Consider the following 24,348-nt stretch of genomic DNA (forward strand, 5'->3'; position numbering starts at 1 on the left):
GTGGAGAAAAAAGATGGGGGGTTTAGGCCTATCCTGGACCTCCGGGGCCTAAACAAATTTATACGGATCCGAAAATTTAAGATGGTCACATTGCAGATGGTTTTGACCTTGCTGCCCCCTTTCTCTTGGTTTGCAGTCCTTGATTTAAAGGACGCCTACTTTCATATTTCTATTTTCCCAGACCATAGAAAATTTTTGCGTTTTACCTATGACCATCGTGTTTTCCAATACAGGGTCTTGCCCTTTGGTTTAGCCACTGCCCCCAGAGTATTCACTAAATGTATGGCAGTGGTAGTAGCCCACCTGCGTCTTCAGGGCTGTTGCATTTTTCCGTACTTGGATGACTGGCTTCTAGTGGGTCAGTCTGAGGCGGATGTGTCCAATCAGGTGGCTCTCACCCTGGACTTATGTCTCCGTTTGGGTCTTTTTGTTAATCAAAAAAAGTCTAAGCTGACCCCTGTTCGCTCCATTCAGTTCATAGGGGTGATTTTGGACGGCGTGCGTAATGCAGGTTTCTTGCCTGAAGAGCGCGCCTCTAAGATTAAGAAGCTCATTTCCACCCTTAAGAGGTGTCGTTTTCAGTCTGCTAAGTTTGTTCAGACTTTGTTGGGTTGCATGGCTTCTACGACTGCAGTGGTCCCTTTGGCCAGGCTGTTTATGCGACCTCTCCAATTATGGTTTAATTCAGTTTTTTCCCCGAGTAGTGATTCCCAGAATAGGAGATTGTCAGTCCCTAGACGGGTGGTATCTGCTTTGGACTGGTGGTTAGAGGACTCTAACCTATTTGGAGGGGTGAAATTTGGGCATCGCCAAACCCATTTATCTGTCACGACCGATGCTTCTTTATTTGGTTGGGGGGCTCACTGTGACGGAGCTTATGCTCATGGATTATGGTCTGGGTCAGAACGTAGGGAGCACATTAATGTCCTTGAATTAAGGGCAATCTTTTATGCTCTGATCTCCTTTTCAGATGCGGTCCAGAACAAGTCCGTCCAAGTCCTGACAGACAACACGACGGCGATGTTCTATGTCAACAAGCAAGGGGGCACGGCGTCTGTGGCACTATGCACCGAAGCGATGAGGCTTTGGCAGTGGGCTATAGACCATGCTGTGTGGTTGCATGCTGTTCACATCCCGGGAGTAGAGAACTCTATGGCGGATCAGTTGAGCAGGATAAAAGGGGACAACCACGAGTGGTCCCTTCAGGACATGTATCTTGCTCCGATTTTTTCCAGGTGGGGGGATCCGGAGCTGGACCTGTTTGTGACAGCAGAGAATCGCAAGGCCCCATGTTTTTGCTCCAGGGGAGGCGTAGGCCTAGGGTCACGTGGGGACGCATTTCAACTAAGTTGGTCAGGTCCCCTGTGTTATGCCTTCCCCCCATTCCCGCTGCTAGCCAGGGTGCTCAGCAAGATCCAGAGGGACGGGGCGACAGTCATCCTGGTGGCCCCGTTTTGGCCGAGGCAACCCTGGTTTCACTCCCTCCTGAGTTTGCAGACTCAGTCCATCAGTCTCCCAGTAGTTCCAGACCTTCTGTCCTGCGAGGGGGTGTTTCACCACAACATCGGGAAACTCAGACTGACAGCGTGGCTGATCAGGCCGGGGGTTCCTTTTCTTCAGCAGTAAAGCACGTCTTGCTTAACGCTAGACGTCTGTCTACGAGACAGTCCTATGCTTTGAAGTGGGACAAATTTTCGGCCTGGTGTCGACAGCGGGCCTTGGACCCTTTTTTGGCTCCTCTCTCTGACATATTGGAGTTTTTGTGGGAAGTTAAACAGAAAGGCCTGTCTAATAGTTCAGTTAAGGTTTATTTAGCAGCTATTTCGGCTTTCCATCCTCCTATTGATAAGAAATCTGTGTTCTCCCACTACTCTGCACGTTTGTTTTTACGAGGGTTGAATAATTTGTTTCCCCCCATTCGGGCTCTGATCCCACAATGGTCATTGCCTTTAGTTTTGGCTCGCCTAATGTCCAAACCGTTTGAGCCGTTGGCCTCGTGCCCGTTACGTTTTTTATCCATGAAAGTAGCCTTTTTAGTTGCGGCCACCTCGGCCAGAAGAGTGGGGGAGTTGGCGGCTTTATCTTGCGAACCGCCTTATCTAAAGTTACACCCTGAGAAGGTTGTTCTCCGTACCAAAGTAGAGTTCTTACCTAAGGTGGTGTCTCGTTTTCATCTGTCCCAGGAGCTGATACTGCCAGTTTTCTTTCCAGTTCAGAACTCGGAGGCAGAGAAAGCTCTTCATTCTTTGGACGTCCGCAGAGCTATTCTGTTTTATTTAGATAGGGTTAAGTCTTTTAGGCTTGATTCTAACTTATTTGTTTGTTTTGCGGGGCAGAACAAGGGGAAACGGGCTACGTCCCAGACCATCTCGAGATGGGTGGTCCAGACTATTTTGACTTGTTATTCTGCTGCTAACTTACCTTGCCCCTTGGAGGTGCGTGCCCATTCCACCAGGTCCCAGGCGTCGTCTGCGGCTCTTCTCAGAGGTGTTCCTCTTCACGACATCTGTAGAGCGGCAACGTGGGCCTCGGCGGATACCTTCGTGAAACATTATGCGCTGGACATCCTGGATAGAAAGGAGACAGCGGTGGGCACAGCGGTTCTCCATTCCATCTTTGTGTGATGCTTTGGCGTCACCTCCACCCAGGTATTAAGCTTTGTAATCTTCCCATGTGGGACTGCACAGGAAGACCGTAGATGAAAAACAGGTTTTACTTACCATAACTGTTGTTCATCTAGGTCTTCCGTGCAGGCACACATGCCCTCCCTCCTTCCCCGCTAACTCTCTTGGTACTTACCTTGCAGGGGGCGGCGAAAGAGGAACTGAGGGTATGTGAGGGGCGCTCCGCCTCCTAGGAGCCGTTTCGGCGGGAAAGCGGCCGCGCGTGCGCGATTGGAGGCTGGAGCGCCCCCTAGTGGTTTAGAGCTATAAAAATCTCCGGTATCGGCAGGCCTGCGCGTGCGCAGTCCCATGTGTGCCTGCACGGAAGACCTAGATGAACAACAGTTATGGTAAGTAAAACCTGTTTTTCCTAACATCTATAGATCTCACGGAAGCGTATCTTCACCTCCCCATTGCCATAGCTCACAGGAGGTTCCTGAGATTCTGCGTAGAGGGAACCCACCTACAATTCAGAGCTCTGCCGTTCGGCCTGGCCATGGCCCCGAGGGTTTTCACCAAACTTCTCATAGTACTGATTGTCAGGCTTCAAGAAATGGGTTTGCATCTCCACCCATACTTCGATGACATCCTGATAAGGTCCAGGTCAAGAGAAACGTCCACGCAAGACACCAGACGCATTCTGCAATTCCTGAGGGAGCACGGTTTTCTAATAAACTCATGCAAATGCTCTCTACAGCCGTCTCAAAGACTGGAACACCTGGGTCTAATAATAGATACCAGGGCGGGACGCTTCTTCCTTCCCCAGGAAAAGATAGCCAAAACGCGGCAGTTGGCATACAGCGTTATAAAACAACATTCATCCCTGCTGATGAATTTATCAAAACTCAAAGGACTGTTAGTAGCAAACGCGGAAGCCATCCAGTGGGGATCTTTCCACATCAGGACTCTGCAATCCTTCTTAAGACCCTTCCAACTGCAGATCGCACAAAGAAGGGTCGTACGGATGCGGCTACCCAGACAGGTCAAGGAGAGTTTAAAATGGTGGATGATAGAGTCCAACCTGAAACAGGGCAAGATCTTCCTTACCCCGACATACAAGCAAATTTTTACAGATGCAAGTCTCAACGGATGGGGAGCCACGCTGGACGGATCCCCGGTCCAGGGCATCTGGACACGAAAGGAACAAACTATACCAGTCAACATACTGGAGATGAGAGCCATCTTTCTAGCTCTGAGCAGCTTCAGCAAACAAATCTCACACTCACATGTTTTCATCAGGACGGACAATATAGCTGCCAAAGCCTATATCAACAGACAGGGGGGAACGAGGTTGTCTGGACTACAGAGAGAGGCAGCAAAGATCATTGGCTGGGCGGAGAGGAATCTGCAATCCATCAAAGCGGAACACGTCAGAGGGGTACTGAATATCCAAGCGGACTGGTTGAGTCAAGAGAACATTCACCCGGGGGAGTGGTCTCTCCACAGGGAGGTCTTTCTGCTCATCACATCACACTTCGGCACCCCAGAGGTAGACCTGTTTGCCACACATCTGAATCGACAGGTTCCGAGATTCTTCAGCAGATGTTTCCATCCGCAAGCAGAGGGCATCGATGCCCTCACTTCTCCATGGCCAAGCGATCTTCTCTATGCCTTTCCTCCTCTGCCTACGCTGCCCAGACTTCTGAGAAAGATTCGGGAGCAGAGGGTGGAGGTAATACTAGTAGCCCCATGGTGGCCAAGGAGACCATGGTTTTCTTCCATTCAGCTACTGTCCAGCATGCCTCCAATACGTCTGCCCTTACGCCCAGACATCCTGCAACAGGGCCCGATTTGGCACCCACACCCAGAGTGGATGTCGCTGACAGGATGGCTCTTGAACGGGAGCATCTCTCCCTGATGGGTTACCAACCGCAAGTAGTCCGGATCATACTTGCAGCGCGAAAAACCTCAACAATAAAGATCTACAATACCACCTGGAAACCTTTCACGTGCTGGTGCAAGCGCAAGAAGGTGGATCCTTTGAAACCGTCACTGCAGAACATCCTGGGTTTTCTCCAAGAGGGTTTAGACCACGGGCTGAAGCCGGCAACACTAAAGAGACAGGTAGCAGCCATTAGTACAGTAATTCCTACGCTGGGGGAGGAAGCTCTTTCATCGCACCCGCATATACGTAAGTTCCTCAGGGGGGCGACATTGCTGAATCCCCCTACGATTCACAGGTTCCCAACGTGGCGTCTGAGTGTAGTTCTGCAGGCCCTCACACGAAAACCCTTTGAACCCATAAGGGAGGCTCCTATGAAATGGCTCAAATTAAAGACAATTTTCCTAGTGGCTATAACTTTGGCTCGACGTGTATCGGAGTTGAGCGCCTTGTCCATCAGATCGGACCTCTGCATTTTCCATGCGGATAGGGTGGTGCTGAGAACGGACCCGTCCTTTCTACCAAAGGCCTACTCCAACTTTCATAGATCTCAGGAGATTAACCCACCCTCCTTTTGTCCGAACCCAAGACATCCTACGGAACGTGAGTGGCACACGCTGGACGTGAGATGAGTCTTCAAGGCATACCTAATTAGGACAGAGCACATCCGTCATACCGAGTCTCTCTTCATCAACATCACACCTCATCTAGGACAACGTATGTCTTCAGCGTCGATCGCTCGCTCGATTAGGACTTGTATAGAAGAAGCGTACAAAGCCCAAAAACTCAGAGTACCTGCAGGGATCACAGCACATTCTGCTAGGTGCGCGGCAACCAATGCAGCTCTTCGAAGAATCACACCAGTGGAGGAAATATGTAGAGCGGCAACCTGGTCGTCATTATCTATGTTCATCAGACACTACCAATTGCACACATACTCTTCGGCCACAGCAGCTTTCAGAAGAAGAGTCCTTCAGCATGTTGTGGATGACGAAGATCTTGTCCCACCCAGAGATTAGGGCACTGCTTTGGGAGCACCCAAGATGTCCTCCGCCTCAGAGGGAGAACAGACCTTTGGACACTTACCGTGAAGGGTCCTTCTCCTCTGACGGCAGGAGGACATCTTGCCCTCCCAAGATCTTCAGGGATGTTTTTTCTGCTGAACCTGTTTTCATCTATTCTGCTATGTCCTTCCCTTTATTGTCTCTGATGCTGTCTGATCCTTATTCTGTGTCTACTAGTGTTGACAGCCCCCCCCACCCTTGGGGCTGAGATTATCCTACTGATCGAGATGCAAGAATAATTACTGCTGGAGGGAGTCACCCGAAGTGAGGACAGAGAGGGTGGTCCCACCTACTAGAGGAAGAGGAAGAAATTTCTACTTCCTGCCTCCCCGAAAGGATGGTGGGAAACACCCAAGATGTCTTCCTGCCGTCAGAGGAGAAGGACCCTTCACGGTAAGTGTCCAAAGGTCCAATTTCTGAATCGGGGACAGTATGAATCGGGGCCAGCGATTCGGGAAGCTTCGAAGCCTTTTTAAAGGGCTCCCTCACACTACCACCCCACTGACCTGGGACATGCTGGCGGTGGTGGAAGCGGCGGCGCGAGTGGCGCTGGCTGTGGCCTTTCCTGCTGCTCTGCTGGCGGCGGTAGCGCAGGCACCGGCTGCCGCCCTCCCTGCTGGCCACCATGGCAGCTGAAGCGGCAGTGTGGGCGGCTGAGGCGGCAGCTGTGACCTTCCCCACCGCCCTGCTGGCCGCCGCAGTGGCCAAAGCGACGGTGCGAGCGGCTGAGGCGCCGGCTGCAGCCTGCCCCATTGCCCTGCTGGCTGCTGCAGGAGCCCAAAGTGGCAGCATGGGCGGCAAATGTGCCGGCTGCAGCCTTCCCCACCGCCCTGTTGACTGCTGCAATGGCGGAGGTGCCTGCTCTGGCCTTCAGAAAATGTAAGTGGGGTTAGGGGATGGGGGGCTAAGGGGGGAGGTGGGGTCTCACTTCGGTATGCTCCAAATCATTATGAAGCATACCGAAGCGATTCCAATAACTCGAACCTGAAGTGGCGAGCTGTTTCGGGTTATTCCAAATCTTTTTCCCTGCTTCGGGTAAACCCGAAGTGAGAAAAACGAATATTTCCGCAGTGCACACCCCTAATTGGAATCCTTTTCCCTTGATGTGTCTAGTTTTCTATGTAAGGTGTAATTTTTTGTTAAATGAATGAAAATACAGTCCAATGACCCCGTCCTACAATCTGAAGGGATATCACCCACCTCATTATTACTTTATTGGCTTAATTCCCCAAAAAATACAGGATACATTCTCTACCAGTCTTTCTCTATAATCCTGCCTCTTAGCTCTTCTCTTAGGGGCGCCATCTTGTTTCAGCACAAAAGTTTATATTAATCAGCAAGTAGACTGTGCAGCTTTTAATAGACAGTGCAGCTTTTGGTGTGATGAATATGTTTCCAAACTGGTATGATTTAAATTGCAGCAAGAGAGAGGGTTTTATTTTTAGTTTAAGCACGATCTTTACTTATTAAGAAGTAATTTCTGTCCATTCTGTATCCCTTTGTGTTATTTTTCTTTGCAAACATACAGATACAAGCTGGGATCTGGACTGAAATAGTCCATAAAATGAAACATGAATTTATTTCCTTTCTGTATAATGTGTTAATTTTGGATTTATTGTCCTACCCAGGGCCAGGGTGGCTCCTTGAGCATTTTAGAGGCAAGGTGGGAAGGAGAATGTGTTTCTTTAATCGGTAATTTGTTTCCTAATTCAACAAGAATAATATCCTGACAGAGGCCTTATCGAGGCAATAAATGACTTTTGCAGTCATTAGTTGCGCTGATCATTTTGCACTTAGCTTTTAATCAGCCACAGAAGTTGTTTATTGCCTCATATTCCTCTACAGCAAACATTATCCTTTAATTAATCCCTGAAAATGATTAGGGCTATAGTGGTGACTTATTTAGTACCATGCAAATAAGGAAGCCCTCTCCTTTTTGCCCCATGTTCATTTTGTTACATACAAGGGCCTGTTGGCTGGAATCCAGATTTTTGTGTAGCCAACTAGTTTTAGCAGGTTAGATTAAACAAGCTGTAAGGGGAAAAAGAGAAAAATAGATATTGGCATGCTGGAGCAGAAATGAGAACTACATACAAATAATATTTGCCCCTATTAGCTCTAATGCAGAAGTCCGTAATTTGAGCCTGCAGAATTTGGAATTCTGACACAGGATGGTGGGTGCAAACACAATATTGTTGCTGCAGGAGGCCCAGCCAACCACAAAATGTCATAGTGTGTGGTTATACACACCTCTAATAGCACCTCTAACATTTCAGGCAGAAGCTGTGCTTAACTGAATGCCTTTTCAAATAAGCATGCTGTTTTACACACAGCTTACTTGCAGTTACTAGGTGATGCTTCTTGTGTTGTGGCAGCAGCTACTGCTGAAGACTTTGGTGTGGGGTGGAATTTGCACAGCCAATCAAAAGCCCTTGTGGGCAAAAGCATCACCTGGCCCTGCTCACTTTCTAAAACTATTTGGCAGGTGCCCTGGGCACCATGTCGGGGACCCCTGATCTTAGGTGTATAAGACCGGGGGGGGTGCAGTTAAAAGCTAGCAGAACCTGATTTGTAAAGATTTGAGATTTCCAAATCAGGCCAAGCATTGTGAGCCTGATTCTGGAATCCCGAATCAAAGCTTTCTGAAGTGAATCAGGGGGATTTAAAGTTTTCTGAAGCTAAGGGAGAAGGTTAAAGTTTAAAATGCCCCCTGCGGTGCTTGCAAAGCTGACTGGGCTCCACCAGTCAGCTGGAGCAAGAGCAGGGGTTTAAACTTTAAAGTGCTGCTTGTAAGTGGTACCTCTGGCGGCCTCCTCCACCACCCAGCTGGTTATTGTGGTGGCGGCAGGCCCACCTGCTGCCCAGATGGTCATTGAGGCAGCAACACCTGCATTGGCCTTCTTCACTGCCCAGCTGGTCGTTGTGGGGCTCCCGACTGCCTCCCGGCCTGCCAACCAGGTAAGTGCGGGGTTGCTGGCCCAAGTCAAAGCTTCCCCCAGCCTTTTCACTTTGATGTGCTCTGAATCTTTACGGAGCATACTGGAGCAGTTTAAATAACCGAATCCTGAAGCAGCTTGCTGCTTCAGGATTTGAGTAATTTCAGTTTGTTTTCATGTTTTGGATAAACCCAAAATGGGAAACCCGTGCAGACACTATGGCATAGCTGTATACGCCCTAATGTCACAGACGACTACCAGATCTCTGCATGGATGTCAGTCCAACAGCGTAAGAGTGTAGTTTGTGGGGAGATGTGCTATACATTTGTTATGACCCTTACTTTCTCTAGGGTCGATTTTGCTTTTAATCTTTCCCTTAACACCCTCTGCGTAGTTTGCTGCCACCAGGAGTATTATATTCCAAGATATTTTATTTAAGTTTTCCCTTTGGTAACGTTCCTAAGCGTCAGGCTCCTTCGTGGTTCTATGTTGCCCTGAGGATAGGAATGGGATATAGCAATGACAGCTACGCTGGGATATAACAAAACAAAATAAACTTTTATTTTTCAAGAAGCGTATTGGTTTCATAAAAGAAGTTCTCAGTTCTTAAAGTTACTTCATTTACTCTCATTCACACTGATCTCTTCTAAGGCTTCACACACAGCCTCTTTAACTCCTATTCACAGAAATATTAAACCTGCTCAGGCAGCACACAGCTGGCCTCTTTCCCTGACCGAGTTTTCTTTCACAAACATGCTCAGTTCAGGTTCCACACAGGTTATATTTCTCTCATAAATACTTCAATATACTCAGGCAGCACACAGCTAGCCTGCTTTCTCCTGACTGAAACTTTTCTCTCTGCCCTGTTAGTCTCAAACTGCTTTCACTCCGCCCACACTCTGTCATCAACCAATCATATCACTCACTCATCTCTCTCACCCCCCCCTCTTCACCTAGCTCAAACCAAGCATTTAAAGATACATGCACACATTTACTTGAAATCATTACAACATTGTATATTCCAGGTCTGTCTTTGTAGGTGGATGTCCCTCATGGTTATCATTTATGTTGGAAATTGTTTCATTAATCCCTTCAAAGAGCCTGTAAAGCAAGGTAAGATTAACTCTACATTAAAGATGAGGAGTTGAGGAAGGAGAGGTATGCTTAAGACTGCTCAAAGAGTTTGTTGACTTTGATTCAGTTCATTCTCTCAGCCCATATATTACAGTAGTGCTTCCATACCTGGCAACAACAGTCCGAAAGCTTGCTATGTTTTGCTGATTTTGTGTGTTTTAAAACAGCCCTTAAGTGGAGGGGACTAGGTAGTAGCTGATAATAAAAGGCTCAGTGTGATGCCGTCTCCCCAAGCTGTGCAAATGTGCTTGGTTGGGCCGTAGATATTCCCATAGCAAAGTATGGAAAGGGCTGGAAACATCTTTGGAATTCCGTTGGGTTCTTTCAGGCTACCCACAGGCCTCTACATTTTGCTACAGCTGACGGGGAATTTTACATATTGCAATTTTTAGAATGAGCTCCCAGAGCTCTTCCGTTTTGATTATTCTTCCACTGCAGTGATCAATAACATCCTTGGCAGGAGATGGACAAAAGGAAAGATTATTGTTGAGGGAGATGCTGAAAATGCTAAGACATTAATTATGTTTTTAGTGTAGCAGTTTGAATTCACTAGTGCAGCTGGAGGCAATCTGAAGAATCTAAGCAGGGTGTCTTCCTGGAATTAAGAGTGTTGGGGACGGAAATAGAACTCAGTAGAGATGTGGCAACTGATGATGAGGCTTAAACATTCAAGTTGCAATTTTAGAGAGGAAAAGAGCATCTGTGAAAGATGCGATGTGATGCCTGTTCACAATCCTGTTCAAGTGGATGTAGAGTTCCAGCTAAGGGAATTGTAATACTGAATATAGACCTCTTCCTTTCCAGTGAACCGGGATAATACTGAAGTTTAATTAATTTGCTTATTTAATGTATGCTGACTCTGTTCAGGACTTCTCTTGTCTTAGAGGTTTTCTGGAAAAGAGGATCAGCTGTTGTAGGATTTCTGTCAGTCTTCTCCCACGGCCAGCCCATCAGAAAGAGGAGGACAAAGAATAGCGGCTGCCGTCTACCACCAACCACCTTGAACCAGTTGACTGCAGGGAACCGAGGTGCACGTAGCTGTCTGTGCTTAGCCATCTCTCATCTGCTATCTAGAGGACCAACAGCAGGTCTGCATGATGTGCCTCTAAGTGAGATCTCTATCACTACTGCTAGTGTCCCTGAGTTAGTACAAGGATCAACACACAGGGTGGGCTGGATCCATCCATCTGCCACGGAACGAACAGCTGCTCGGGACCTAGGTCAATGCCTCACTTAATTTGTGCTGCCCAGGAAGACCTGTCAGAATAGCCAATGATTCTTTGAGTTACAGAGGCTCTAGCTATTATGGGGCTCTTTTTGGATCTAGAAGGGAGAGGTTTGTAGGGGGCTTTGCCACACTGAAATATAAGCTCATCACTTAAAACTCGCAATGTATTTTTACTGGGACCAACCAAAATAACAAAATAGTGTGGAATCTTAGAGTATGCAAGATTCTTAAGCGTATGCATTTTTAAAAAATTCATTTATATGCTTCTGGTAGTTTCTGTGTTGTTCAATATGCCAGGTTTAGACTTGCTTATGCTCTGTATCAGCACTGTTTCTACTTTATCAGCTTTATGCTTGTTTTCAAATCTCTGCAAATTTGATTTGCCTACCCTATTGCACTGTTTATGGAATGTCCCTATTGATTAAATTGACTTACACTGTGCAGTCCACTTTGAATATCAGTGGGGAAAGCGGACTATAAATAACATAAATAAATCTTTTGCCTGAGCCTTTTAACTGGAGATACCAGAGACTGAACCTGGGACCTTCTGTATGAAAAGCAGGTGCTTTATCACTGAGCCACAGCTGTGCCCCAGAGAGCTTATTCTATTACATTCTTAATGGTATTCATACAAGAAGTATACATATTTCTTCCCTTCTCCAAGTAATCCTCATAACAAGCTTGTGGGGTAAGCTAGGCAGAGAGAGAGAGACTGGACCAAGCTCAACCAGGGAGTCCTAGTCAGATTAGAGCCACTAAAACGCCGCACTGGCTCTTGAGAGTCTTTCACTCGTTTACATCCAGTGTTCTATCAACAGTAGGCAGACCAGTTACAATGCAATTAATTGTGATCTGTTTCATGCATCTTAGAATGACAGAAAAATCCAAGGCAGCCTTTTACAAAGTGACTTTTGGACAGCAGTGCATCCTTATTAGACCTTCTGTAAGAATAAAAAAATGCATTGTGTTCTCTGAGCGCAACGTTTCTTTTGTCAGTTTTTGTAGACAAGAGCCTCACTGATCTAAGGGGAAAAGCTCTTCACAGGACTTCCTTTCATTGGATGAAAGGGGGGGGTCACATTTATAGTACAGTGATTTTTGTTTTGGCATGTTAAGGAGTTGGAACTATAGTTTTCACAATGGTTGCCTAATTTGGAGCCAAGTAGGATTCAAATATACTTTAAAAGCCCAGCAATATACTTAAACCTGAGTAGAAGTACTATACAAGAAATACAGAGTTGACTCTGCAAATTGATACATGCTTTTTAAAAAATATATATTTTTCAAGATGGCTTACAATTTATTTATTTATGAAGCCAAGAGTTACCCAATTTTTAAATCATCCTTCTTTATACCACCTGCTATTAGGTACTTTGAAGTGATGAATCTCTAAAACTATGTTTTTCAGTCCATATGAAGGCCTATATGGCATCTTTCAATACTTGTTTTTTTAGAAACTTAAGAGGTATGATGTGATTGATAGAAGGTCAATAGACATTTTGACTCAGTAAATAGAGGCTCACAGCACAGAACACCCAAACACATGGCTGGATTGCAGCCAAGTTCTTCTTCTTGCACTTCTCGGGGGCATAGTATGCACCTGGCCCATCTGCAACTGCTCCTTCAAACGTGTATCCTATTTCCACATATGTTTGCAGCCACACTGTGTGCTAGCCTATGCAAACAGGCATATTGGCAGTATTGGCAGTAAAACACAGTACCAAGCCATTCCAAGGGAACCTGGCTGAATTCACTTACAAGCAGCATACAATAGCTATCAATTTATCCCAATACTATAAACTGGTGAAGTACAGTAAAGACTGCCAGAAGCTGAAGGTTTTTTTTTTAAGTGCATCGGTGGTAGAGAATCATTCTGTTCAGCCTGTATGCTGTTTGCTAGTCCTTTGCTGACAAAGCAGGAATGACAAAGATTGCATGCTGTTTAATTTCACCCTGGCAGGTTGCCACTAATGCTGTTACGGATATGAGGCTGTTCTAGAAAAAGGGCTCAGCTAAATTTAACATCTCTCCATCAAAATTTACAAGCAGTTTGATCCTAACAGGCTGCTCTAGCTGCAGTGCCACAAAACAGAATTAAAATATTGCTGCAGCTAAAGTGGAATTGCAAAGCACACAAAGTGAGAGAAAAGCATTCAAGGCTGCTGATGGAATCATAGACCCAGTTCAGTTGGGTCACATCCCACAACAGCAACACATCTCTGTACAGAAATGGTTTACAAAAAGAGATCACTCGTCTGTTACATACATGTGTTATCATACTTGGGCAAAAAGCACAGAAAGAGGTGCAAATTTGGAAGGCAGTTTTATTTAGAACTGCATTTCATTAGTTTACTATTTATTGATAGTTTTATATTGTGATTGTAAATTGATTTTTTAGGTATTTTATGTCTGTTGTAAGCTGCCTTGAGTGCCAAAAGGTAGAAAGGCAGCTAACAATGTTTTAAATAAATAAGATCACCTGCTGAGGAGAAGTGGCATGATTCATGCAAATTTCCTTCCTCCCCAGCCTTTTAGAATTCTTTGTGAATGTTAACATACATGGAGAAAGAGATGAAACAGTAGATCTATTGTGGAGGATTTTTAAAAGACTCTCGCCAAAGTAACCTAAATAACAGTGTTGGGATAAAATGTGGTGACCTTTGAGTAATTAATTACTGGTTAAAGCACAAGAAGTAAAGGCTCAGTTCTTACAAGGATCACTATCCTGGAATTGGTACTAGGTAGTTATAAGTGATCTGGAGTAAGGGCTGAAGAGCGAAGTAGCTATGTTTCTGGGTGACACCAAATTATTCAGTATGGTGAAATAATGGTGGACCCCTCACCCCCAGAGCAGTACTGGACATAATAGGTCTGCAATGGGAATGGGAAAATCAACAAAAATATCTCTCTCTCTCTCTCTCTCTCTCTCTCTCTCTCTCTCTCTCTCTCTCTCTCTCTCTCACACACACACACACACACACACACACACACACCCCTCTCTCTGTCAGAAATATCTTTCAGATGACTAAGAACAGCCACTGGACACAAGCTGCTTGTCTCAGGTAAGTAGCCATGATGGTCTGAAGAGCAAGATTCAGGTCCAGTAGCATCTTAAAGACCAACTAGATTTCCAGGGTATGAGCTTTTGAGAGTCAGAGCTCCGTTCATCAGGTTCAAAGATTTAGTGGCACTTAAATATTTGGCAGAAGAGGCCGCAACTACTATTCATTCTCCCTTAAACTGAAGATCCTCTACTTTGCCCCCAAAGCTGCTCCAGAGGGTGTGCTGAGTCCCAGGAGCAAATGAGGATGCGGGGAGGTGAGAAGCTCCATAGATTGCAGCACCAGGAGTAGATCCCACTCTAAACAATCTGAACATTGTTGGCCACACCCCAGTGTATCTCACAGTACTAACTTGAGGTTAACATTTATTGGAAATGTTCAGTGAAGACAAAGGGTTTACTGCTTTATGGAATTTGTGAGAGAGACTGTTGAATCCAGCGCCACAAAATATAGTGATTGCCATGTAACCAAGAAAGGGAGACCTGCACCATAAATATCCAAACAAGGCAAAAGAGAGAGGTGGACATGCATACACACTTAACGAGTGGATGCCAAAGGCAAATCTAGATATCCAACAAATGAAAGTTCTCCTAGGTCAAAGAGGGTAAGGAGTATCTCTATTCTCCTTGGTTTGCAAGTTTCCTAGAAGCATCTGGCTGGCCACTGTCAACAGAAAGCTGGAAGAGGAGCCCTCAGTCTGAGCCAGCAAGGTGATTCTTGTATCAATGCATATGTTCAGCACAAGGGTGGAAATAGCTGCTCAATTACCCAGCTGTTTGTGGAACAGCTGCAAAATGGCAGCAACAGGACAAAGTTTAAAGCACAGAAGTAGTGAGTAGGTGGGACTGTTTAACCTGTCTATCATCCACAACTTTTCCACTGCAACCCTAGTTATCCCCAGCGATGGTTCAAGGTATGCAGGTGCTACATCATGGGGGGGGGGAAACGGGTAAAGTTAAGCAGCCCCCCTCCACCCTGCCCCCAGTCTCTGCTTCAAATTATATTCTTCCCATTAACAACTTTCAGGTGTCTAGCAAAGATCCAGGTTTCAAAGCCTGAAACTTTGGCAAAACCCATGCGTTTGTCCTAATGTATATGTCACTGACCCCCTCTCCCACACGAACACACTACTCAGTAGGTAAATAATGGCCCTGCAGGGTTCATGTGTGGCACCACTTACTTTATGAGTGCTTAGTATCATAGGAAGGCTTTGAGTCAGTGTCATATGAGACTGCCATCAGTTAATGATGCACGATACCCCACTATTAAACAGTGGTGTGGGTCGCAGCCCCAAAATGAAAGCACTGCCATATAAAAACATCTTGCAAGGACTTCCATGTCAGAAGCCATTATATATAATGGAATGTTTTTCTCTACACCCAAACTTATGTCTCATCATTGAAATGGTCTCTGTCTAGATCCTGATAAGAAAGGCTTCTTCCAAAAGACCTCTTTAGAGTCAAGACAGATAACGTGGCTGGTCCTAATAAATGGTATTATGTAAATAAAAAGCTTCCTACAGATTTGTGTCATTTTGGGTCTAATAAAAGGCTTTTCCTTTTGTATTTTGCTTTGGAACAATATGGATTCCTGTGACCTCTTTCTACATGAATTCCAAACTCTCAAATGTTGCTAAGTTTCTAAATATCATTTGATAATGTTACCTTTGTGGAAGGAAATGTGGAAGAATAATTGAAGGCCCACAACAGCGTCAAGGTGTTTTTGGGTAAATAACCAAAATAACCCACAGAAAGCTAATAGCTGGTGAGCAGATCTCTAAGTTTTCAGTTGCTCCTGATGGTGAAAAAAAGAACATTAAAGCTACTTGCCATTAAAACTTCAACATAGGTGGGGCACAGTTGACTCACTTCACTATAAGCTACTGATGTTTGGGGAAATTGGCAATTTATTGAAGTGCCATTTATGCCTATTTTTTCTGTTCCAAATCATCAAGGAACTAGGCAAATTTCTAGAGGAAAAGCAGTCTGGAGAAGTTTTGCTTAGCAGCAGGATTAAACTCTAGTTAATGTGAAGACAACTCTGGTCTTCAGTATATTATATTCTAACATAGTTTTATGCAAAAAAGGAAATCAAAATCATTTAAGATGCTTAGGCTTACTGATGGTGAGATGCAACTGGTCATCCCCACCCACCATTTTAGAATACTTTTGTTAAAGTCCTTTAAGTGTTAATTCAGTCATTTGCCATTAAGACAGCAGCGTTGCTTATGCCTGAGTGGTGGTGGAGGAGTGGGCGATGATTTTGGGCAGTTATGTCTCATGTTGGATCTTAATTGTGGCTCCTGTACTGCCACCCATGGCTCCACCCCCTTTTGCTGGCTGGCTGTGGCACCTTGGGGTGCTGGGGCCAGGTTTCTTATTTTTGGTCCATGCTAGATGTTTAAAGAGAGATGCTCAGAGTCATCTTGAACAGCAATCCCATCCTCCCTCCCTTGGATTTAATATTCTGATGCTGGTATTTCTAACGGTTTTTACTATGGCATCAGAGCAGCTGCTGGTTGACAAGACTGACAAGATTGGGCAGGAATTTTATCTAGGGCTGCAATTGGCCAAGGACTCCGGGGTTTCTGCCTCCCTCATAGCAATACCCTACTTACTTTATGAACTGTATTGTTAAATCAGCAGTTTGCTGGCTGGCATTAACACATCGGGTTTGGAAACATAGTACAACATTATGGAGCGGTGGCTCTCTGCATAATCCTAAGGGGGGATCCCCTAAGGGGCAAGGTGGCCAATTACAGGGCCAGCAGACCACCCAAGAGGCTAGTGATGGGCATGAAACCAGTTACCACTGCTGCTTACCATATAACTTTTTCTTTCCATGGTTATCCCCAACAGGCAGGCTGGGAGGCTTCACTTCCAGTATCACCTGTTTCCCACCCATGTTGCACCAAGACCTGAGGAAAACGTAAGCAATAAAATTGTGGTCTGATATTCCCTCACTCTGGTGTGTCTGTGTTGAGCTTCCCTTCCTGGTTGGTCTCCAATCTAGGTGCAAGCTCACTTTCATGTACACGTAACTAGTTCTGATATGAGAGAGAGCATTGCATTTGAAGACAACTGACAGAACAGCTCCATACCAGAGTAAAATGGAAGGCGACAATAGTGTGAACATGCAAGTTGTTCAAAAGTATTATGTGGAGGGAATTTCTTTCAGTCTCAAGCCTGAATGCCAGATAGTGTTCCTCCCATTTTTAAAAAAATATGCAAATGATGACAAGTATCAGTACTTCATACAACTAGATTTAATAAGTTATTACAGAAAAAAAATTAAGTTCAAACTACAAAGTTGAAGCAGTTGTAAGCAATAGCAGCATTGAGCTCCATGTTTAGTCACAGTACTGTAGTTCCATACAAAGCATTAGTTCAAGCCAAAAAAAGGTAAAAGCCTTTTAGGGTTACTAGCAAAACCAGTCTAAGAGAACATGTAGTAAAAGATATGGAACATTTAAAATTAGTTAGTTGAAAAAACAAGTACAGAGATCTTAGCTGTGAACACTCTAAAAGTTATGTCCATTATTTTGACAGCAAAATTACAAATACCTAATACTTTATACCCCAACAGAACTACATCCAGAAAAAATAGCAGAAATGATTATCCCGTATTAGCACCCTGGATATCTATTTGTTGCTAAATGTTATCATTAGGTAAGTTTAAAATGTGCAGAATGACATAACATAGCTCCTGATCTGTTACCCATTTTGGGGTATAGAGCAAATCACCAGCATGAATATAAAATACTCTGTGGTAAGACTGAAACACTACAACAGCAGAGATTCAGAAGAAAAGTTTTCTGGTTTAAAAAAAAAGGTTAAGCCTACATCATACAAACTGGTGTAAAAAGCAACTACGTACAAGCCAGGTTTAACAAAAAGACGTTTTTATTTTTATTTTTTACAAATCTGTGACTAATCTTTCACTCATACCTTGCAAGTAGAGATGTCACAATACTGAAATATTAAAATGGGTTATTTCCCCCAATAAAGCACTATTTTGTACTATCCTAACAAAATCAGCAAAGTTCACTAACTGCATATTTGTATTACATTTTTCTTTTAGCAACTGCCATCCCTAAAAGGCAAGTGTGTAGGCAGAAATCTAAGCACACACTTTGTACCACTTTGCAGGAAATCCAGAAGTTTCTTCTTCTCTTCTATTAAATGTTTACAATATGTATACATCCCAACCAGTTGTATCTAACTGGAGCCTAAATTTTACTGTTTGGTTTTGCCTATACATTACTTACAAAGGGGATACAATGGGCCAACCCTAGACATTTCCAAAAGAGGTTCAAAAATTGCCTCCTTGACATCAGTTTAAGACTAGATCGAAACTGTTAATGGATGCATCTAGAGAAGGCCATTGTATGTCTGTTTATGTAACACCAGTTTGGTTGGTAGGATCTTAAGGGATAGATAGTATCTATAGATTCGGCACGAGTTCTGTCGGGAAACAGCAAAAGGTAAGGGTGGGGGAAGTTAGATAGACTAAGGTGATGAACCACATAAAGTGAAGCAGTGTTTTAACAGCAGCAAGGGATGGTGCACTTGCAATGAAAAACACTAACACAAAGAGAGGGAGAAATATACAAGAAGCTTGCAAAAAAGTGCTCTGATACAGTAATAAGAGTTGCTACGCATGCATTATTTAGCACTAAGTATGTAGTAAATTACACTGTATGGTAATTGCACTGTAATATTATGCAGATACTATACAACTTCCTCCATTTGTTCTGGGTTACCACTTAAAGAAGTGCACGGAAATGCAGCATGAAGGGATGCATTAAATAAATTGTATCATGACTCATGAGAGATCACACTGATGCAACTTGGGAGAGATTTTAAGATATCAGTACAAGAGAGACTTGTAAAGGGCAGTTAAGCGGGGAGAGAATTGACCGAGCATTAATACTGTGTATTCTCCCTCTATTCTTTTGGCAATTGCACCCCACTATCCAGCAGTAGTGCTGAGTGTGCCTAATGAGCGGAGGGAGCAGCGAGTATAATGCTGAACAGGCAGGGTCATAAACCTGTTCTTTCTATAGATTGGAGTTCATTACAACAGCAATAGTGTTTATCAGCACTGGTGTTGTATAAATCTAGACAGAACCGGTACTGTGACATCCCTATTATCTTCCTAAATCATTTTGATAAAGGAAAAAGGCTTTTCAAAAATATCACATCGTTTTCCTGCTTCATTCTGTAATTTTATTGCCCAGTTATTCATTACAGTTGTTCCAATCTTTTTACATATCCAACCATTTTCACACCATTGTAAACCACATCAGCGAGTTAATACATAAAGCTTTGCATTTCAAAAAACTAGACACTTTAGTAACAATATTACAAAGGTTTGTTTTAGCTTCAAAAATAACTGAAAATGAAAAAAATAAACTTTTAAAGGATTAGCATCATAAAATTAATTTATTCCAAGTAAAAATACAAAATAATATTAATGACATTGACCAGATATGAAAGTCTCTCCCAGAAACAACTATATTAATGGTTGAGAAAGCACTCCTTAAAGAAAATCTGAAATAAAAATGAAAAATATGTCAATGTTTAAATTTCTCTTAGCAAAAAATCTTTCTAAAAATAACAATGAAAATTTGTTTCAGTACAAAGGCTACATTACTATTGAAAAAATACCAGCATGAAGAAAAGGTACATATTTGACAGTAGAAAAATGATCTTAGTGAATCACAATGTCTAAAGTTTGCAATGAAAATAAATCTGCAATAAAGATTTATGCCTTTTTTCTTTTCTTTTTTCTTTTTTTATACAAACAGTACAAACAGTATTGCACATAACAACAAATAGTCGAGGTTAAGTTGCCTTCAAAAAAAATCGACTAGTTCAAGTCTCGCATCAAGAGAAGGCCACAAGAGGACCTGTTGTACCCAGGGGCTTCGTAGTCAAGTTGCAGTTCAGAACACCTTATTTTAAAAAATAACTTCTTTTCTTGAAGGACCCTCTTATAATAATATAACATATTAACAACTTAGGGGGCACATTCATTTACAAAACAAAAAGGGATCATGTTATAATTTAATAAACTAAAAAATTATCTTTAAAAAAATACAAACAGAAGAACTCTCACAATTCTGGTCAGTCGTGCATAATTGCTTGATTATAAATATACAAATTAAGGGAAAATATTTTTTCACCTTTCTATTCACAACTTCCAGCACCAAATGGAGATTTTTTTTTTTACACCTTTCCTTTATGACAACCTGGCTGTACTCATTTTAATCTTATTATATATATAACTTTCAGCATCTCTCTCTCTTTTCCCCTCCGTTCTTTTCTGGGGTATGTTTGTACATGAAAGAGGGAAATTTCTTCAAAAATGTATACTTGTTTCACATAATTAGGTAGACTTCTGTAGGTTAGCTATGATCTTCAATATTACAATTATAAAGCTCTAACTTCTTCATTTTCAAAAACGCAAATAAGCATGAAAAAAATAAAGTTACCCATCTGTTAAATCATTTTCTCGAAGAATTAAATTAATATATATTTTTCTGAATAAACTTACTTAGAAAATATTTTCTTTCCTATATTTCAAAATTGAGGTATTGCAAAAGATCATGTCAGTCAGAAAGCATGCCTTTTTCTTTTAAAAAAGAATAATCTGCCAACTATTGAAAACTGTTTAGATACAAAAAGTAGTGCATAACAAATCTTGTATAGATGAACAAAATAAACCCAAACAGAAGAAAGATACCTTGGGCTGGAAAAAGCAATATCACAAAAGTGCCCAGAAGAAACCATGAAAGGGATAAGAATGAATTTTTTAAACAAGTAAAAAACTATTTTTTTAAACACAGAAAGTTCCTTTCAGAGCCAATAACTGCAACTAAACATTAAAGGGAAACTTACAGAATTAGACATTAACAAGGCCATCACAACACACAAAACCCCGAACATTTAAATCTACTATGCGGTGTCAATATCCAGTCCCCAGAACTGCAAAAACAGGGGGAAACAAAAGAGAAAACCCAGAAAAATAGTGTACACATTCTCACATTCTCATAGCACACTAACGTGTTTATGTATTAGTCTTGCAGCCCCAGAGTATATGCTAAAAAAATGTCCACCATTACATAGTAGATCTCAATTGTATTCAAGCTTCACAGGATACATCCAGGGTTCAAGAAATTAACGTCGCTCCCAAGAGGAGATATCTTATAAGTTAACTTTTGTAGGCAGACATTTCTTTAGCACCACTTCCCCCCCCCCCCGTCACCTTTCATATGATGTGCCTAGTTTATCAGCCTACTACTATCTAAGTTGGTAGTGTACATATGCTGTTATGAGCTCTTTGGTTTTCTGGAGAAGGGCTGCAACTACATATATGGTGCAAGCGTTTACGTGAGAGATCGGAATGAAGAGCTCAGCTTTTCCTTTATTTGTATATGCATGGTTATCTTTTGGTGAACCGTCAGAAGTGTGCGAATGTTAGACATAGAGGCTTAAACAGTTAAAGTCTGATCACAGTACTAGACATAATCACTTCACTATACAAAATAAATTGCACAATATATAACAGAGCACCGCAAAGTACTTCGTCTATCATTCACAAATTTGTTGTAAGGATATTTTACATCTAGTTTTTAAAAATATTTGTTGTAATATAGGTTGTACTGCAATGGGCTGATCCTAATTTAAGAAGCATTTACATTTACTGAGGCATGCCTTCCTCCAATCAGTAATCTGAGTGGGCTGTATATGTGAGCATGTGTGTGTGTGTATTTTCTTTTTCTTAATTTCTTTTGCCAAGTATTTTTTTGCCTACATAGATTCTTAATTGGTGCATTGTGGGCAGATTTTTATACTAGACATATATAAAAAATTTTATTGCATGCAGCAACCTGATTAAGTAAACATGCAGTCAAAACTATTGACCTTCCTTGGAAGCTTTCTGAATGCTGTACTGATCTCCTTTCAGCAGTCATCACTATATTAAATCACATAATCATCTTTTCAAATCGATACCCTAGCTTGAATAGAGTATTGTGGTATTAGTAATACCATCTTAATAGCAGCAAAAGCTATTGCAGCATACATTTACATAACACTAAAAGACCTAACCAAATAGGAAACCCTCAGCAAAAACAAAAAAAAGGGGGTGGGAATGGGGAAAACGTGATCCAGCTTATGAGGTATCATCCTTACCAGTCAAAATGGAGAGCAACAAAAGATTTTTTTAGGGTTCTTCCTACTCTAAGTAACCCAAACTAATGATTGCTGAATATCCATTTGAAGTTTTTGCTACATCTGCCACCTACTTGTGAGTGTTACCTTTGGTAAATCATCTGCTAGGGGCAAGTCTAAGTTACTGAAAATAAGTGCATGCTCCAGTTTAAAAATAAAATTAATTATAATTTTAAAAAATCTTCATCGCATACACATCAACCCAATGGAGGCCGATGAGAATGGCAGTCTACTTATTGTCACACGTGACAAGTCTTGAGTAAGAAATTAAGGTACCAAGCAGATGTTTGTGTGAATCAAAGTGCAAAATCAGTACAGTTATACTCTGCTAGGCTTGTATTATACTGGACACGGAGTTCAGTAATGTGACTGTAAATAATAATAATCATAATCATAATAAAAGACCCATCTCTTCATTATAGTCAAGGATGAATGCACAGATTTCCAGAACACCAAAGCCCTGAGGCAGCACTCTTATCTTCCTTCAGTTTCATGGTCTCCAGTACTTGCTGCTAGATTTAGGCCTGGGCTTCAGCTCCAACGGAATGGGACGTGGCGTGGCCGATCTCCTCCTTCCTTCACAAGTGGTTTGTGGAACTCTCGTCCAGCACGAGAGTGAATGCTTGCCCAGCAGTATTCACAGTAATACTGCAAGCAGGTAACATTGGCACAGAAGAACGGAGCAAATTTTCCACCACAGCGAGTGCCCTGGCATTCATCACACATCTGATCATCAAGCACATATGGCTTCACTTCCACCTATAAAAGAAAAAGGTACAAAATTAACACAGGAATTGACAGAAAATTGTGTGAATTGTCTTAAGAGTTTCTACATCTGGAGAGACCCATCTATTGTGTAAGCACGCCAGAAGCTTTAAGGCACAGATGTACAACCTCTCAGCATTAGCACCACTTTGTTGTATAGAAATGGCAGTTTTGGCTCATACAGCCTGTCACGTTACAGTTCTGCAGATGTCCAGAAAACAATATCTATCAAAAAGTGTTATGGAGTCATTATGCTGAGCAGAGTTGGCCAGCTCTGCTTTAGAGGTGTAAGTAGGCAAATGGAAGTGGTGAAGAAGAATTACAATTATTGTAATGTAAACATTAATATGCAATTGTTGCCAGGCAAATTAGAGAGCAGCAGCATGAATATGTATTCTGGGTTTATTAAATAAGCCATAGCTGATGAACTTTAGATGAATGATCCTTCCCCTCCAGCTTCCAGATGCCAATAATGAGACCATCAGAGGGAGGACAGGAAGCAGCCAGGCATCACTCCATTGTGTCAGTAGCCAGCTCAGATGAGCACCAGCTTCCCCAAGGAACACTTGCATTACATTTTAATTCTAATTTTTTAATGCCTGGGAGCTACTTTGGAATTTAATTTTGGCTGCAAATTTTCATTAAAAAATTATAAATAGATACATTTCCTGTGTTGGAGAGAGGGACATTTGTGATCTGAAGAGAAACCAGAGTTTGAGGAGAATTACATCCAAAATGGAGGGATGGAGTATTGGAAACAGTCGAAATGTGAATCAGCACACAGTCACAGGAATTGCAAGAAACATTCATCATTTTTCTTGCAATATTCCCACAATGTCCGGTTTCTGTCATGAGAGTTACAATGAATCTTTTTTACATGAAGCCAGATATTATTCAGGCAATTTTAAGATCTGATTTTTTAATTTTATTTTTGAAAAAAATATGGCTACATTTTACAATCACAACTATTACAACATTTCATATTTAGGATCTCCTTTTATATAAATATCAAATTAACTAGATAATATCAGTGAGCTAAATGTGGAGTTACAAGTTTACTAAACTCAACAACTTAAAAGAATATTTTAATGTTGAGTAAATCTGGCACCACTCTAACACACTGTTAAAAAACAAAAATAAAAAGGATATCATGCTGACTCATGCTCAGTGTATGGTCTACTAAGACCCCTAGATCCTTTTCACACATACTACTGCAACGACAAGTCTCCCCCATCCTATAATCATGTATTTGATTTTCCTACCTAAATACAGAACTTTACATTTATCCATGTTGAAATACATTTGATTTGTTTTAGCCCAGTTTTCCAGCCTGTCAAGATCATCCTGTATCCTCACTTTATCTTCAACCATATTTGC

The 24,348-nt window shown here is 42.5% G+C and overlaps 1 protein-coding gene across 6 annotated transcripts in view; it reads right to left on the reverse strand.

Moving 5' to 3' along the window:
* Positions 1-17,216: 17,216 nt before the first annotated feature.
* The window catches only part of CPEB3 (cytoplasmic polyadenylation element binding protein 3), a 100,012-nt gene continuing 92,880 nt past the window's right edge, over positions 17,217-24,348 (reverse strand). For all 6 annotated transcript variants that reach the window (XM_054983215.1, XM_054983219.1, XM_054983218.1 and 3 more), the window contains one exon: positions 17,217-22,965. In XM_054983215.1, coding sequence (XP_054839190.1) covers positions 22,738-22,965 — 228 coding nt within the window. In that variant the 3' untranslated portion in view covers positions 17,217-22,737. The remainder of the gene's footprint in view (positions 22,966-24,348) is intronic.

This window comes from Eublepharis macularius, chromosome 6 (genome assembly GCF_028583425.1).
Source record: "Eublepharis macularius isolate TG4126 chromosome 6, MPM_Emac_v1.0, whole genome shotgun sequence".
In the NCBI taxonomy this organism is placed as follows: domain Eukaryota; kingdom Metazoa; phylum Chordata; class Lepidosauria; order Squamata; family Eublepharidae; genus Eublepharis; species Eublepharis macularius.